Here is an 18,181-nt window from a genome sequence, read left to right on the forward strand (position 1 = left end):
TATATCACAGTTTGTTTGACCGGTTGGTTTGGTTTAGGGGCTTCCTGATAAAAGAATAACTTGTATGTGTGTGTTTAAGTGATCATATGAGGGAAAGTGTGATATAAGCATGTTGGGACTGGATATGTGATATCTGAAGCATCCAGGTGTGTGTGGATGTATAGGCATTTGGAAGAATGCAGCCCTTAACAAATGCTTCACAGTTAGAAAATAAAATGGGTATAGGTAGGAAATAATGCCCAAAATGGAGCACAATCGTGCAAGTATTTATGTACAAGTGGAAATGGAAAGCATGTACCTAAGCAGTCCAAGTCTATTCAAAGCACATAAAGTTCTATTCAGTTTTCTACATGTATTTCTAGTAATATGCATATTTTTCAGTTACTGGGTTAGCATGCATGGCAAGAACTTGTCAAAATACTATGGCAGTTGCACGGAACACCAGAACAGGGAAGCTTTTTGTGGCGTTGCACATAAGAATCACAATTAAACTGCCCAAAGCTCCAACACCAGCACTGTCTAAATATCGTGACAGGAAACTTTTCTATCCCATTAGTAAATATGTAATACTAAATTAAAACACAGGGGAGATAACAAACATCTTGATAAATGCTGTATTTCACAGCTCATGATTCCTCACAGTTATGCCAGGACCTCCCTGCCCCCGCCACCCTCTCTCTTACACTAAGACTCGAGTGTTACACTTCGTAATATCCTACATTACAAAGCACATTACTATATTTTGAATGGTTTCTTCAAAAACTTAGGCCCATTATGAAAATCTTAGCTTCCCAGCTCAGGGATGCCTCTGCAAGAGTGTTCCTTTTTCTCTTCATCTTCTGACAAAGATGGTTGTTGAACTTTTATTTCTTTCATCCAAAGCTACCCAATGATTTATATGCCAAAGGTGCAGACACAAACAGCAGCAAGGAGGTTGTGATACTGCTTCTAAACACTAGCGTTGTGCCACAGATGCACAGACTTGCACTGTTTCAGCTATCTACATCTACTATTGATACAAAGAACAGGCATGTGGAAAACACAACAGCTTATTTTCTATCTATCTATCTATCATCTATCTATCTATCTATCTATCATCTATCTATCTATCTATCTATCTATCTATCTATCTATCGGACTTATATACCGCCCTTCATCATAAGATCTCAGGGTGGTTCACAAGATCCCAAGGTAAAAGAACAAATAAATAGTTAAAACAAAAACAACAAACCAATAACCCTCCTCCCACAAAGGCATTTAAAAGGCTGTAGAGTATTAATCAGCCAGAGGCTAGAGAAGCATTTGGCAAAATTATAAAAGGCAGACTCAGAAGAAAACATGGATGATTGCAATGCATAAATAGCAGCTTCTTAGAAAGGGAAGAGGTTATGTTGGAGAGTCAGGGTTCTTTCCTTCTACCTCAGTCAGGTTCCTAAATATATGTGGATGAGAATGACATGAGCAAGAGGGAACTGTAAGATGGCTTGCTATTGATAATGTAGTCTTTATCCTAGCAGAAGGCTAAGGTTCTTTCCGGCAGGTGTCTATAGAAAGAGACATCTTGAAAGGATATAGTATTCTAGTAACAGACTAAACTCAAACTAGGCTGGTACCCACTGAGAGAAAAATGGAAGCACAGAAGGCAGTAGGGGTGGCAATAAAGGATGAAGGTCAACTTCTTGCATTGTACTTAATATGCAATGCCTGAAAATCAGGTCAAGATTGCACAAGATAAACTCATGAGCTTTGCAGAAAAACCAAATATGCTCACACCCTTTTTCACCTCATATCTCACTCAGCAGGCATATCAAAAGCACGCTCTTAAAATGGTGGGGTGTCTTTTTTTTGCAAAAGATATCTTTTGAAAAACGAGGCTTTGAGGAAAGGCAATATTTCTATAAAACACTGGGAGTGGGGAGAGGAGGAATAAGATTTTAGCAACTATTTCTGCCAAGTCCTAATGCAGCAGTAGCTTCCATGCATTAGTTATATCACTATGGTGTTATACTTGTACATAATATTGGTTGCAGACCTGCAGAATGTGCAGTGCTTATTTAACAAGAAACTCCTGTTCAGAAGCTGTCCCATAGGTCCCCCTGAGCTATCCAGCTTGCATGACAATGATCAGGAGCCTCAACAGCTCTACTCTTCCCACAACCTTCTAATCCCAAAGAGGCATCTGTTCCCTCATCCCAAACTTACCCAACTCAACCTACATGTTTCCCCACCATGGATGCTTACTGTAGAATGGCCACATTTCACTCTTCATTTACATAGTGTTATTGCCAAATCATTGTCCACCTGTGTCTTCCACATGCTACTTCTATCTCTCTTTTTTTCTTTTTACCACAGAAAACCTTCTGGTAAAGAATGGAACAGGAGAACAATATCCACAGCTGATTGCTAATCTTCAGTCTTTTCCAAGAGGCATAGTTTTTACACATGCAGTAATACCTTTGGCAGCAAATCTACTGATACTTGGGTGCTCCTTCTCTAGTTCCTTTCCGGTTATCACCATTTTATCAATATTTTAAAATTTGTGATTTTTATTATTTATTAGCACTAACTATTAATGCACTAATAGTAAAACTGATTTTGGAAACACTTTGCTGCCACCATTTCAGCCATTTCTGAGCTTCAGATCTGTATTATAGCATGATACTTACACCCACACCTCTATACCTCCCAAAGTGTGGAAAGTCAATGGCAATTTTCCTTGTAGCTAACAGTGGAAGAGCAATTATTAGAAAGTCCTGGAATATGCCTGCCTGGAAGCACCCATGAGAGGATTCCATCTCATGGGACTCTTAAGCTTTGCACACACAACTCAATGGAAAGAGACATGAAGTTAAAATGAATCCCATCTTTCTTCAGCCAAAATCACATCAATGTGAGAGAACAGAGGTGTTCCCAACAACTTACAAAGGGGAAAAAAGGGGGGAAAGGGATAAAACAGACTACCTGATGACTGTCCCACATACAAGCTGGAATCATTTATGTCTCCGCCATCATCCCAAATATACTGGGACTGAAGGATCTTGGAATCTTCATTCTCCTCGCTGGAAAAGCCCGAACCAGGTGAGGCTAGCAGGGCATTGGGGACAAGGTCTGGCTCTGACACCTCCAAGTTTGGCTGTTCGCTCGTATCTAGAGACTCTAAGTGAGACATTGCTGAGAAATCCATGAAGGAGGTTGAAGTCAGTCCTTCAGTACCAGGATCTTCTGAAACTGCACAGTAGATGCACAAAGAACCTACAAACAAGAATGAGAGTAATAACAGTTTTAGTAATCATACTCAAAGGGGGGGGGGGAGTTATGGAGCTCTCTCTCTTCAAAAAAGGGCACCCAAAATGATCAAAGGTTTGGAGCAATGTTACAACATTTCAGGGAAAGACGAGTAAGGAGGGGAGATGATTGAGGTGTATAAAATTATGCATTTGGGGGAAAGGTAGATAATATTAAAACCTCTCTCATAATATTAGAACCAACGACCAGCCAATGAAGCAGAATTTCAGAAGGCTCAGGATGGACTAAATGAAGCATTTCTTCACAAAGCACATAGTTGAACTATGGAATTAATTCCCGTAAGAGTTAGTAATGGGTATCAACTTGGATCATGGGCACAGCCAGGATTGGGGGGGGGGGGGTAGGCCATTTGTTGGGGGGGCAGAACCTCAGTTAGAAATGTATTTTTATTGATTTTTATTTATTGGGGAGGCAGCTGCCCTCCCCCATGGCTATGTCCATGACTTGGATGACTTTAAAAGAGGATTATACAATTCATGGAGGTGGGGGTTATCAATGGCCACCAGCCACGGTGGTTATGTTCTACCTCCAATGTCTGAAGCAGAATTATAATCTGGCAGAATACCAGTTGCTGGGGAGAGTGCTGTTGCATTCCAATGTCCTGTTTGCAGGCTTCCTGTAACCATGTAGTTAGTCACTGTGGGAACAGAATGCTGGACACATGGGCCTTTCGTCTGATCATGTGGGGTTGTCCATACATTCTCTCAAGAACAGTCACAGGCTTCTCCGCCTTCACAGCAACATTTTTACTCACTTTGGTATAAATACATTATCCACAGCAATCACACAAAAGTGATGAATATACTCTCTGGGGGAAGAACGTCATTTTCAGGTATGAAGACCACAATGCATCCACTGCAGGGAAAATTAGATACTGCTGCAACTGAAGCAACCTGAAGGAACCCTTTTAAACTCTGCACAGACCAGTGGGTAACTATGCATGTATCTGCATTGAAAAGTGACTGCCTAGAAAGCCCTTAAGCCTTTTTGAGAGAAAAGCTGAAATACTGCAGATGAATGCATGAACAATCATCAGACGTCTCAGTGACAGAACCTAGTAGCTTCCCATTCTCATCTGCAAACAGAGCGGTGGGCTGGGGAATAGTCTGTTTTGCATATTCATTTCATAGCCATAGTGACCTCAGAAACAGATATATTTAATTCACTAAGGAAAAAAGGTACACCCTTGCAAATCCAGATAATTTCCCCTGCCTCAAATTCCTCCGGAGTCTGGGTCCTGGAGTCTAGCAGTGACTGAGACACCAATTCTGAGGCTACAGTACTATCAAGCTAAGGAGTCAAGTTGGGTTCCTGGCTCTGAGCACTATGTTGATGATTGAGGGACCACTGAACCTCAGGTTGACAGACAGGAGTCCACTAATCCAACTCTCACAGCACCAGAGTCCACAGAACTGGAGCTAGGACCCTCATGAGCACTTTCACCTAGGTTTGAGGAGCAAGTGCCCCCCATACCATACCTTGCCAGTTGAGTGCTGCTAGGAGCACAGCAGACAGAAAGTTATGATACACAGAACTGCCTACCTTTTGACCAAAAGGCTGGCCCTAGTCTTCCACAAGGGGACAAAGCCTAGGAGAGGTGGACTGGAGGCAGAGCCACAAAAGAGCTCAGTTCAATGCAACCCATGTTGTAGGAAGTTGCCCACTAAGAGCTGTCCTTGGTGCTGTAAAAACCGACTAGCCTTGCCCTATGCGTTGGTCCCTCAATGAGAACAGGGCAGATTCTACATTGACCACAATTCTTTATCCTCCTTTACTGCATCTTCCTGTGAGATCTTTGGTTGGTCACTAATTTAATAGGAATTCTAAAATCAAGTTTCCGTTTTCCAAGTCACCCTGAGCAATTACACCCTCAGTAACTGCCCACTCACTGTTCATTACAACTTCAAAATATTCTAAAGAGAGATCCTTAATTATGAACGAGGGACTGTGTTTTCACTGCACTGCAAAAGAATTTGTCCCTTTGATAAGAAGGCTTTCCCTCATTTTGACATAACAAGTTTCTAGAGATGCATGTGCTTATCTCTGCAGGCCGAGACAGAATTAACTCTGTAAAATAAACTCTGTAGAACTAAGAATTGCACCCTGACCCATGACATTTAAATAGCTATACTGTCTTGATTTCTCACAATCCTTTGTTTTGTTTGTTTTTGACGTGTCTACATTTAAGAGTTTATGTTAATTGAGTGGTCGGGAACCTATAGGCTGTGGGCCTAATGACACCCGACAAGCCTCAGAGGCTGGCCCATGAGGCCATTTTGGGCAAACCACTACCACTTTTCCTGAGCCTGACATCATGCCAGGAATGGAAACTTCACGCCGCAGCTAAAAGGAAGAATAACCTGGAGCGCTCCCAATTTTTCATTTGTGTCAAAGTCAGCACTTTTTGAAATGGGCATCTTTTTCTGTCACACTGCGCAGCAAATTGAGAGCACGCTTACCTGGCCAGATCTTATTCCCTGTGTTAAAACTATTTCAAACAGCAAAGCTTTGCTATTGCTCAATACACATTACTCATTAAAATAGGGAGAAAAAGTAGTGCTGTAGTTGGAAAGTCATGTGAATTAAGCAAGCAGGGTGTGCATGCACTACATCCATCTTACTCCTGGCTGTTTTGAATCTCCAGGAGACCATATCTGTCTAGATGTACAGAGTGTACAGAGGGGTGGGTTGGCAGCAGCTACCCAAGTTAGATTAGCATGTAAGCAAATGGGCAAGTTTGTACCCAGAGCAGTCTTTGGATTGGGACTCCATAAACATGAAAACAGAAGGGAGAATTTACACACTATTCATTCTAGAAATTTGAAATCAAAGGGAGTGCCTTTTTTGAGCCTTGGATAATGCTTGGTCTGCAAGAGCTTTTCCACAACTGATTCATTCTTATTTTTGGAGACTTTTTATTGCCCTATGTGCTTTCTCATTTTAGATCAATAAAACAAAATTAGCTAAAGGAGATCAACTAAGACAAAGGCAAATACCAGAGATAGCAAAAGTATGACAGGAGCAAGCAGCATTGAAAAGAAGTGCATTGCAGCATAAAGCAGCCAACCAAGGCTTCTCTGGCCATCCCAAGGGATGGACAACTCTCACCAAGTGTTATTTGCACATAGCTGAGTCAGTCAGTCACTAAAGCCAAAACATCCCAAAATATGCTCCATTATAGAGCATGCAGCATGCCTTTGCAGGTCAGATTATATCTTGCTTGAACACTCTCCTAGCTCAGTCTACAAGGAGAGAGAGATAGAACAGAATTGTGTCCAGGATTTTTATGCCTTCACACAGCAGCTGTCACTGAGCTATTATTAGCACTACAGCAGCATCTTGAGACCCCCAAAAGAGAGGGGTGTGTGTGTATGTATAAAAAATTGTTGTGCTTGGACTATAAACATATGCAAGTGAGATAACAAACACACACTAGCTGCACTCAGAATAGACTAATCCTGTTTATCTGCTGTGGTGACAGATATGCAAGCTGCCATGACTGGCATGAGCCTTTGATTGTCAAATTGAGTAAAACCACCAGCCACTCCCAATTCATCCATGATCTCAACGTGACAAGAAACTCCAATGGGCCTGACAGGCAGCAGAATGTCATCAAACCCACCTCCCTATCCAAGCCATGTAACTGTTTCCCTATGCTGCACTGCTGGTGGTGCTAGAATCTAGTGCTGGCCTTGAAGGCCCTAGTACTAGGACCCTGTTGCCTAGTTGTGTTAATTTGCTTGTGTGCACAAGTTCATAGGATGGGATAGGTACAGAGGCACAAAGAAATGAAAGTGTAAAACTGGCAACCTTATATGCTATGCAGCCAAAGATGTATTTGCTACAATGCGTACATGTGACAAAGCTGTGGCAAACCACAGTGCCCTGGTGCATGTACCTGTAAGATACACATGGTTAAAAAGCACACATTTACTGCATACATATGTAACAGTTTTATTAGTACATAAGCCCTCTTAGATCTGCTGTGCATATATCTGTTAAAAAAATGAAAGTGTGGATTGCTAAGACCATGTAAAAAATGCCTAACAGGGTAACGTCTTAGACACAAGATTCACCTTCTCTTTCCTTCTTGAGGAACTCCCATCAGTGTTACAAAGAAACCCAACACAGATTCCTGGGGGGGGGGGGGAGTAGCAAGGTTGCTTCATACCTCTTTATTAGGTAAATAATGTTCTGTTCCTTGAATGCTGAACTAGAGAGACACCAATTGGCCATATTGCATAACATAATGTATTCTATATTTAAACCAGTGGTTCGTTGGCTTTTACTGTAACAGCAGTCAATTTATTACCAGATTACACACAGCTACATTTACAATGCAACCCTAAGCATGTTTACTCTGAGAAATGAATTCTATGGAGTTCAACAGAAATGCAATAGTAAGTGCGTTTCGGATTGAAGCCTCAGCCAAGAAAGGTGAGGAGTGGTTTACTAACCTGGTTGAAACTTGAGGAGCATGAACTCTTACACATTGGGCAAGTCTTATACAGTTTCATGTGCCATCCATCAGTATACTGGATAGAAAAGTATATCTCCCTCAGTGAGAGAAGAGGGAGAGATACAAATAATTATTAACGTGATCTCATGAATCTTAATTTCCATTCATCCAATTCTTTGGCACCAATTCAAACTTTATGGGTTGGATGCAATGTTATTTCTACTCAGAGCAGACCCACTAAAGTAATGGACATTACTTCCCCAGCAGCCTAAGGCTCCTTCATCTTGTCTCTCTTTGTTCTACCTTCTTCGTTTCTCTGACTGTTCTGGGAGACCAGGGGGAAGGGGAGGGAGACTCATTGGATTCTTCTGCATAATCTCTGTCTCCTGCCCGCCCCCTTCCTGTCTCTGATTCTAGAATGTTATCTGCCCCAGCCTCTTCCTGCTCACCAAACCCTGTTGCTTCTTCAGCTTGACACCTTCTCCTTCCAGTCTGCTCTCTTTTCTCCCTCTGACCACTCATCGTCATCTCATCACCAATCCCCTTCTTCTTCTCTGGGGGTTCCCCAGCTGGAGCTTCCCATTACTACTCTGCATCCAGCCAGTCCATGACAGTTCTCTACTCAACTGTTGGGCGATCCTAATCGTAAGGTTGGCAGTCCTCATGGCAGGGTGAGCTCCCATTGCTCTGTCCCAGCTCCTGCCAACCTAGCAGTTTGAAAGCATACCAGTGGGAGTAGATAAATAGGTACCACTGTGGCAGGCAGGTAAACGGCGTTTCTGTGCACTCTGGTTTCTGTCACGGTGTCCCATTGCGCTAGAAGCGGTTTAGTCATGCTGGCCACATGACCCAGAAAGCTGTCTGTGGACAAACGCTGGCTCCCTCAGCCTGAAAGCGGAGGTGAGTGCCACATCATGTAGACAAATTTGACTCGACTTAACTGTCCAGGGGTCCTTTACCTTATAAGGTTTGGGAATTAATACAATTCTTGATAGTTTCCAGGTTGGTGGCAATAAACCTCCAGCTAAGGTATCATTGTAGTTTAGACATATATATGGGACCATTAAATCTTTAAATGTTTTATAAAATACTGTTGAAAAACCCACCTTTAGATTTTTAAGTACAGTGGTACCTCGGGTTAAGAACTTAATTCGTTCTGGAGGTCCGTTCTTAACCTGAAACTGTTCTTAACCTGAAGCACCACTTTAGCTAATGGGGCCTCCTGCTGCCACCACACCGCTGCCACGCAATTTCTGTTCTCATCCTGAAGCAAAGTTCTTAACCCGAGGTACTATTTCTGGGTTAGTGGAGTCTGTAACCTGAAGTGTCTGTAACCTGAAGAGTCTTTAACCCGAGGTACCACTGTACCTCTTTTTCCTCTTCTGTAATTGCCAGTGGGGACTACTTCCGAGTAAGCATATACAGGATTGTGCTGGAAACGTCTCTCATGTCTACTGCCTTCCCCACGCATTCTCTATAAAAGTCCTAAAGCTTAAAAATGCGGTCACCTGTGACGAGCCTGGCCTTCAGGGGAGCTAATCCCATTAGTGCAAGAGGTTGTTCCCAGCAGTTTGTTTACCCTCATTTAACACTGAACTGTTTACCCAGTTTAAACCCTTTAAGATTCATGATCCGGTTTACCAGGCTGGGCTACTATCCTCAACCAAAGAAAAGAAATGCTAGCCAAAGCACAAGAATTAGCAGTTGTGAAAGTATCAGCAGTGGGCTCAGTCTGACGTTTACTTTCCTCTCTGAGTATGAACTTAACCCTGGGAATTTCAAGACCTCAGCTAAGTTGAGCTGCAGAAAATTTGCTTTTGCAAAACTTGGTGGATCTGAGAGCCAAGTTCTTGGATTTGTAACTCTAATTTGCACAGCAAACTTCCACCGATGCAAAACAAACTCAGCCCTGCCTTTTGGTATTTTATTGTTCAAATTGGTCCTGCAAGAAGTACATAGCTCTAACAAAACAGCTCTAGCTATATGCAAGTATCAATGTGTAAAGATTATGCTTTACAGTCTTCATTACCTGCCTTCAAATATTCTTCCCAGTTAGCAGGTTAAAGTACTAACAGATTGTGAGATGTCTAATGCTCACTGAGCAATGGTAATGGCAAAGCAGGGATTTGAACTCTGGTTCAGCTTTATCATTGTCAACTAGGAGCCACATGAATTCTACAAAACCTCTGGTATACTACTAATACCATTGCCCTGAGCAATATCCACACATGTGTTGCCTACAACAAACCAAGTCCTTACAAAACACAAGTATAGGCCTGTATATGCGTACCTCAGCCTAGAGTGCGTCTCAGTCCTGCCAAGGACATATAAGACATGAGGCTTTATGAGAGGCGCCAGTGCAATTATACAGAGATATTTGTCTCTTTGGACTTGTTCAGGGAAGTTTTAAAGACAGATAGAAAACTGAGTGAAGACTCAGTGTACTGTTACCTTTTATTCTCCAAGAGAGATGGGAACAAGACAAAGATCTCCTGACTGTACCTACAATTATGATTGGGTCTACACATCATTTGCACTTACACAGCATATTTTAAAACAGATTTGTTCCATTCTCAGAAATTAAAACCCAAGCAAATTCCTGGGTGCCAACATGAAAAGATCCAAGGTAACCAGACAATGAGGATTTTCTAGGCCCTGGCCAGATCCTTTTTTGGATTCCACAAGAAGGAAAGACTCCTGACTAATTCTTCTGCATTGAGCCTGGCCTCCTGACTTCAGGCATCCAAGGAGTTTGCTCTAGTTTTCCCTTTCTTTAGACTCCCTGGTGCCTTTGTACAGGAGTAAAACACTCAGCCTTAGCATGTACAACAGCCATTCCCAATCTGACAGCAGCTCCTGGCACCCCTGACATCGACTGGGCTAATTGGAGTTGCAGTCAAAAATATCTAGAGAGCACCAGGTTGGGGAAGGCTGCTGTGCAGTCTCCAGTTTACTAGCAAGGAATGCTTCTTAACAGCTGCCACCAACATGTTATTACAGCCATCGAGACACCTGAAAATAAACACAAGCCTCAGGGAAATAACTGCATTAAGGCCCAAGACTTCTCTGTTCCAATCTGTGTTCTGAGCTTCCTCTGCTAATCTGGGCAGAATGTCCTTTTCTAAGAAAGCATTCAGCAGAGCAATCTAGACAGTCTCTTGCATAAAACACATTCTAGCTATCTAATAGATAAAACAATTTTGTTGCATCAAGTATTTAATACAGAGAAACGGCACAAAATTAGAACATGCTCTTTCTTCACTGCTTTGTTTGTGTGTGGTTTATAAATTCCCTGATCCTTTGTTCAGCATACCAAACAATCCAAAATGGCACCAGTTGTGTGGTTTCTAGGCTAGCCCCAACACAGAGCGCCTCAAGCCTAGCCATATGCCCTTATGCAAGCATCAGTTACACTGCAGTACAGCGGACAAGAGAATTTTCTGGCCTCTTTCTGAAGCCTAAAATGCCAAGCAGATCAGACCTGTCTGCCTCCACAGCCCTGGGCCAAGCAGAACTGGGCAAGTCATGATAATCATCATGCGCTGGAATCGCACTATCACACCTCTGCCAGATGACAAAGTACATTAACATCAAATTTGCTCATATTCTCAGACCAGACAAAAATGGAATATGAAATTCACTTCCTTGGAAGGCCTAGTGAGTGAATTACAGGAATGACAAGCTATTCACTCAGTGGCAGACCAGGGAGGCTGGCCTGGCCCACTTTACTTTCAGGCCAGTTTAGACTACGGTTGCCATACGTCCGGAATTTCCCAAACATAGCCAACAATCGGCCATCAGAAGCAGTGTCCTGGTGGAAATCACTTAAATGTCTGGGAAAATTCAGACGTATGGCAACCCCTTTCGGCAGTGTCGTTTTTGTCAATTTTCCTTAAAAATAGCTCAAAAACTTCAAATTTTTTTTAATTTTAAGATTTTGCAAAAAAATGCTCAACAACTTTGGCCCAAAGACCAAAATTCAACAACTGTTCTGTCTGGATTTTCACATTCTGAAATATGGCAATCCTCGTTTAGACAGCTGTGATTTAACTGTAAATTGGAGAGAAATCTGGGGTGGGATTATGGATTTCATTAACTGAAACTTCCCCCCTCAATTTTTGAAGCACCATAGCTGGCAGAGTTAAACCAGACCAAACAGAATACAACACACACACACACAAACATATATATATACAGTTGGATTGACCACAACATGGAGGGTTGTACCTTTACAATGGAACCAAGTAAAGTGAAGCTGGCCAAACCTTAACCATCATGGCCAGCATAGGCGAAGCTTATCGCAAGGCATGAAAAGGCGTGAATGTGTGACTCAAATTTCCTTCCAACTATTTAAAAGTCATATCACGGCACAGTTAGAGGGAAGAGGAGGAGACAGGAATGAGAGGAGCTTTATCACAGTTTTAGAGATTGTGGGAATCGCTCACAGAATTCAGCTGGCAAAGTGGGTGCAGCCGAGGTCAGTTCTTCTGTAAAAATAAGCTACCAGGGAATAAAAAGGAAATCAAAATTCTGCGAACAGCAGCAAGAAGACTACAGCGGTAGGATTGTAGCATACATTTTACACAGGATGGCTGTCAAAGAAAGGGAGACTTGTTCCTCAGATGAACAGCTGTGGCATGGTGGGGGGGAGCCCATTCCCAAAGGACAGCAGATGCAGGTTATCCCCAAAGCAGCGACACAGTTAACAGAGCAAAGGACAAAACTCCAAGGAAACACTAGGCCAGTTGTAAAGCCAAAAGGAAACCTATCAGGAGGAACCACCTGTCGGGCAGGGGGACTGAATGAGTCAGGAGGCTTAGTGTTGGAGCCATGTCAGGGACTGGTCTAGGCCGAGGAGGCAAAGTGAGATTAAGCTCAAGAATCCAGAAAAGGCATGGAAGAAAGTCCAGGGCATTGGGGGGGGGGGAGGGGAACGACAAGTTGATTAAAAGCCTGTAGAAAGGATGCCAATAGGCTAGAAACTGAACATCATTAAGGGATATGTATGGGCAAAGGGCCTAGAAGTGTTATATAGTGTACAGGCCTACGCTGAAAAAGCCACATGTTGCGCAGAACAAACACACTTGCCAGCACACCATGGCAGCCTCTTAAGGCCTAAGCACAGAGGGATGAAAACAGACCTGAGGTTGCCAATGCCTGTGTTAACTTTTCCATTTGAAATAATTAGGATTGCCCATGGCGTAACACTGAAGCAGAGCTAAAGAAGCAAACAAGCCAAGCCAAGCCAGGCAGCCAAAAGAGAGGGACTAATTGGTTTACAGCCTGCCATATGGCAACCCCAGAATGGGGAACACACTTCAGCGTAATGGAACGTGAGTGTCACTGACTAGAATGTAAGAAATGAGGTTACACAAAGAACAATGCTGAAAAGCAGGAGAGCCTTTGACAAGTGAGTTTCCCTGCGAAATTATAAAGACAGACACACGCACAGGCATCTGGCACTGTGTTCCTCTCTACAACTTTAGTATTCTTGCCCTGAAACCTCCTGGGCCCAGCTGTGCAAGTCCCCAACCTTCTTGAGATCGGGGGCCGCATCTGAAAATCTGTTACAGAAACCATGAAATATCTGTTTCTCAGAATGTACCCCAAAACAGGCAAAACGCCTATACCCTTCCCCCGCAAAAAAAACAAAAACAAATAAAATGCAGACAAAAAAGGTAGGCACTCTCCCAAAACAGGAAACCAACACCCCCCCCCAAAGCCTGCAATTAAATAAATAAAAAGAATCATAGAACTGTAGGCTTGGAAAGGACCCCAGGGGTCTTCTAATCCAATCCTGCCAATGGGGGTGTCTGAAAGCATCATTAAATCCACAGAGGCTATGTTGCGGCAGGGAGGACCCCAGCATTATTATCATGTGGCAGTGCCATCATAATCCTCTCCTCAAATTCCTCCTCTTAGCTGACTATCTTCATAGCCACCAACCAAGGCAATGGTACTCTCAGAACCAGCATCCAGGAGAAAACAAAACAAAACCCCACAGTATGGCATAATGGCTGAACCTCTTAACTAAAATACACCCCCAATACTGATTGCTTATATCCCAAATTTAGCTTCTCCCCCTAGCTTGCTGAATTCCCTGAGATGTGGGGCTAAATTGGATTTCTCTTATATGGATTTTCTGTTTCCAAGTGAAATGTGTCATACAGCCATCAAAGTAATAACAAACAGGACCTGAGAAACAGGACCTCATTTTCCCACTCAGCTAGGAAGCTCACTGGGTGATCAGGCACTCTCCCAGCCTGACCCCGGTTGTAGGACTGTTTTGAGGACGTAATGGAAATAAATAAACTATGCACCCCACCTTCAAGGAAAGGTGGATGTAATAATTAACAATGCATTAATAAACAATGAAAGGAGTCCTATAGTAAGCATCTACTGAAGAGAATGCCACCACACACAACACACACTACCTCCAGCTATAATAATGTAAGGATGAAATGTGCTAACAACATGTCCTGGGTATGAGGGAAGCAGCAGGCATTTTAAAAAAATCTCATTTGGCCACGAGCCAGTGAGCAAGAGGGGGCAAGCTCCCTCCGAAAGTTTGGAATGAGGATAAGACAAGTCCTTTTCCTAGGGGAAGACGAGGGGCACTTTCACCTATAGTCTCCAACCTACAGCCACAGATGATGACCAGGAACAGAAATGCCTATGAGGTTGGAAGCCTTGAAACCATCTGCCTTCCTACTTTTCCCAGGGTCACACCAATAGGAAGAGAAGTAAAGCTCTTTTCCCACAAAACAAACAGACCAAAACCCACATGCACTGAGGTGGCTAGCCGCATCACCAACATCAGCATATCCATCTGGCCATGCTTTCCAATCAGTTGGTGCAGGGTTCTTCTGACTGCAGAGAAGCTCCTCAACACACACACACACACACACACACACACACACTTTTTGAGGGGTGTGGGGCTTCACATGTTCAACTGGATTCAAAGATATCAAGGTATGTCCAGAAGGGTGTGAGCTGACTTTTGGGGCTCTGTTAGTTGGTGCCATCTGCTCCCTGCTCAGTGAGCTCACTCAACACACACCATGCAGGGACTCCCATATACACTGAAAGAGTCAGATTGCAAGAGCTGCCAGTAATCTTAGGACTGCCTCTTACAAAGGATGAGAGTCTTCTGCTAATAGGAGTTCTGTTGATTAAGTGACTGAGAACAGAAGTGTTTTTTGCAAACTCATGGTCAGTAAGGGTACTTCTGAATCACACATTCATGGTGGGAGGGGGGGGGAGATACCAATACAGTGGTACCTTGGGTTAAGTACTTAATTCGTTCCAGAGGTCCGTTCTTAAGCTGAAACTGTTCTTAACCTTCAGCTAATGGGGCCTCCTGCTGCTGCCGTGCCACTGGAGCACGATTTCTGTTCTCATCCTGAAGCAAAGTTCTTAACCTGAAGCACTATTTCTGGGTTAGCGGAGTCTGTAACCTGAAGCGTATGTAACCTGAAGCATATGTAACCCGAGGTACCACTGTACCTGCTACATATAACAAAATGAGCAGGGAACATTTAGCTTATCTTAGGTGCAGAAAATGGGGATCCAAATATTATTTAAGCTACATTAGACCAGGGGTGAGGAACCTCCTGAGCATCCTTCCAGAGGAAAAGGTGGGTGGAGTAATGAAGGTAAATGTTACCTTTGTACAGCAGGGCCTTTTTCCAACACACACTCACACACCTCTGTCATCTTGCCATCTACGCAACCAAGAAGCATTATCAGAGCTCAAGAACACATTCCAGGCCAGCAAAAACACCCAAGGAAGATGCAAATAAGGAGTCATAGGAGATATGGCCGGGGAGGGTGTGTGGCCTGGCTTGGGGAGTTCCATTCAGCCCTCAGTTCTGAGATTCCCCACCCTTTTTTTTAGAATAAAAAGACTGACAAAGCAGCTTAGGATAATTGTGAGGTTCAAGTGGATAACATGGAGTCTATGATGTTTAGGAGGAAAGAAATATAACAAACAAAGGCTATATTAATGCCATTTAAAAAAAAACAAATAGGGGAGAGAGATAGGAATGCAATGGTTGGGAAGGAATGCCATCTGGAGTCTCAGAGATGAATGAGCAACACTGGATAAAAATTCTGGTGTAGGGGGGAAAAGAAAAATAATATTGATTTATTAAAAAGGCTGGTGTGGAAGCACTTAAGCCTCTCTGCCCTTAGCCAGGAATTCAACACATCTTTACCAACTTAGCCTATGAACCAGAGCAACGTCAGAGCAGCAAGTGTAATTAAACTGCCCCAAATACAAATAATAAATAAGGAATTTCCTTCCAGAGTAAAAACATTGTCCTCTGGCAAATTCCTGCCACACAGAGATACACATTACAAAATAAAAGTCATTCTTTTAGGTTCACAAGACAAAGAGTTAGGAAAGGCAGAAGACGCAGGCCTCATTGTCCCAGTTTGACTGCCTAAGGAACAGCAGCTTTAATGAAGGTGATGGGAAACACAAATATTGGTCCACTCAGATTTTGACACAGTGACTGTCTCCTACATACATTAGTGAAGAATAAAAGTGCAGGCAGCAGGTGGTAACTACTGCCATACTTGAGTGTTATTGAGGGGCACAATTTTTTGTGTAAATGAACTCAAACAGCTATTCCGGTTCTTTATAGTACCTCAATATCTGCTGCTTGAGATAAAATACCTCATTCAGAACAAACTACAAGTGAAGATTTTGCCAACTGGGGAGTAGGACCTCATAGAAGGACCACATGCTAACTTGCTTCAGTTTATATCTAGCTTTCATTTGAGAGGCTTCCCAAATTTGTGCCCAAGCATTTGTCCAGCAGATGTTATTCAAAATAGGGAGCTCGGTCCAAAACGGTCATTTATTGATAATCACTTGAGACAGGGGAACAATGATCAGCTAAAAGAAGCATCTGACACTGATGTCCCCTGATGTACAGGCTACTGGTGGAAAAAGGCAGGCAGAGATCCCAAGGAACTTCTGTTACACATTGTCAGGGAGAAAATTTGAGGGCAGGATAGCAGTGAGTTAAGCTACAGTGGGGAAATAGTGAATCATTTATAGAAAAGACAGTGGCTCCGCACGGATTAGGTGGAACTGGCAGGCAAAAAATACAGGAAAAATGGAACAAACTACTTATTCACACAAATGTGTAATTGGCTTATGGAATCCATTAGCACAGGATGTTTAGATTTTTGCACCCACCCACTCCCCCAGGAGGATTAGGCAAGGTTGTGGAGGAAGGTCTGTCAATGGCTATCAGACATAATAACGAAGAATGGAACTTCCATGTCCAAAGGCAGTATAACTGATTACGAGAAGCTGGAAAGAAATGGGGTGGTTGAACCCATTGTGCTCTTATTTGTGAACGTTATGGTGGTATCTGGCCCCTGTTGCCCCACAACAGACAGATCTTTAGCACCATCAAGCAGAACAATTCTTACAGGCAGAAGGCTGCAAAACCAATCCAGAAGTAGGGCTAAAAACAAACATATTGCCAAGCCAGGGTCATCTTTCCTACGCTATTATATGTGTTCTTTCATACAGAATGAGAGCAGATGTGGTTGAGAGTTTCATTTTATTCCCAACTGAGTAGAGGAGGAACATTTCTAATGGTTAGAAAGGAGAAAATCTGGCTACATGAAAGGTGAGGAGCTGCTTGTGGGCTTTACGATCCTTGCACCCTCTTCCGAGCTATTGTTCCCTGCAGTTTATCACAGCTTAACTATATATTTTTTAAATCCCTGAGTCGGCAGAAATGTTGTGCCATCGTGATTTGACACGCAGTCAAAAAAAGCAGGTGCCCGATGAGCCGTTTGTCTTGACAAAGAAATGGTGCAGTACGAGGCAACTCCACGCTTAAGCAGCTCCTGCAATCGTGTCCGTGGTGCTTATTGGTCTGACATCCTGCTGCTCCACGTTGGCGGTGCAGGGCGTAGTGCAGATTGCACGCACAACGTTGGAGGCTCACCAGGATTGCAGGTTTGCACCAAGAAAGCCACAATCTCAGTGGCTTCCGCCTGTGAACACAGAGAGAGCTCAGAGCCCAGACAGAGCCCTTTTGTCTATCTCCCCATGATTATTCCAAAGCATCTGACCCTGGTTCCTTCTCTATAGGAAATGAGTCCTGCACCCCTATATCTACAACCCCCCCGACTTTTGCTGCCAGTCTCTCATTTATTAGTAGAACATTCTGAATGCAGGATTAGGAAGCCCAGCAGAGCAATCACTTCTAATTAGGACTGCAGAAAACATAGGCGAGAGGTCAGCATTCCTCTGGCACAGACCAAGCCGGGAGAGAGGCAGGCACCCCACAGAGATTCTAGCACACCCACATTCCCAGGAGCCCTGTATATTTTCTGGGCTAGTAGCAAAAAGCAGGGAAGCAAATGTCAGTTTAACGACCCATGATG

The 18,181-nt window shown here is 43.2% G+C and overlaps 1 protein-coding gene across 2 annotated transcripts in view; it reads right to left on the reverse strand.

Moving 5' to 3' along the window:
* PODXL2 (podocalyxin like 2) overlaps positions 1-18,181 on the reverse strand; it is a 53,423-nt gene that overhangs the window by 25,258 nt on the left and 9,984 nt on the right. The window contains exons 1-2 of one of the 2 annotated variants that reach the window (XM_080996917.1): positions 12,342-12,366; positions 2,962-3,252 (exon numbers count right to left, since the gene is read on the reverse strand). In XM_080996917.1, coding sequence (XP_080853043.1) covers positions 2,962-3,184 — 223 coding nt within the window. In that variant the 5' untranslated portion in view covers positions 3,185-3,252; positions 12,342-12,366. Of the gene's footprint in view, positions 1-2,961; positions 3,253-12,341; positions 12,367-18,181 lie in introns of those variants that run through there. The other variant, XM_080996916.1, reaches the window with a different exon arrangement.

This window comes from Podarcis pityusensis, assembly GCF_964106645.2.
Source record: "Podarcis pityusensis genome assembly, chromosome: 2".
Lineage (NCBI taxonomy): Eukaryota > Metazoa > Chordata > Lepidosauria > Squamata > Lacertidae > Podarcis > Podarcis pityusensis.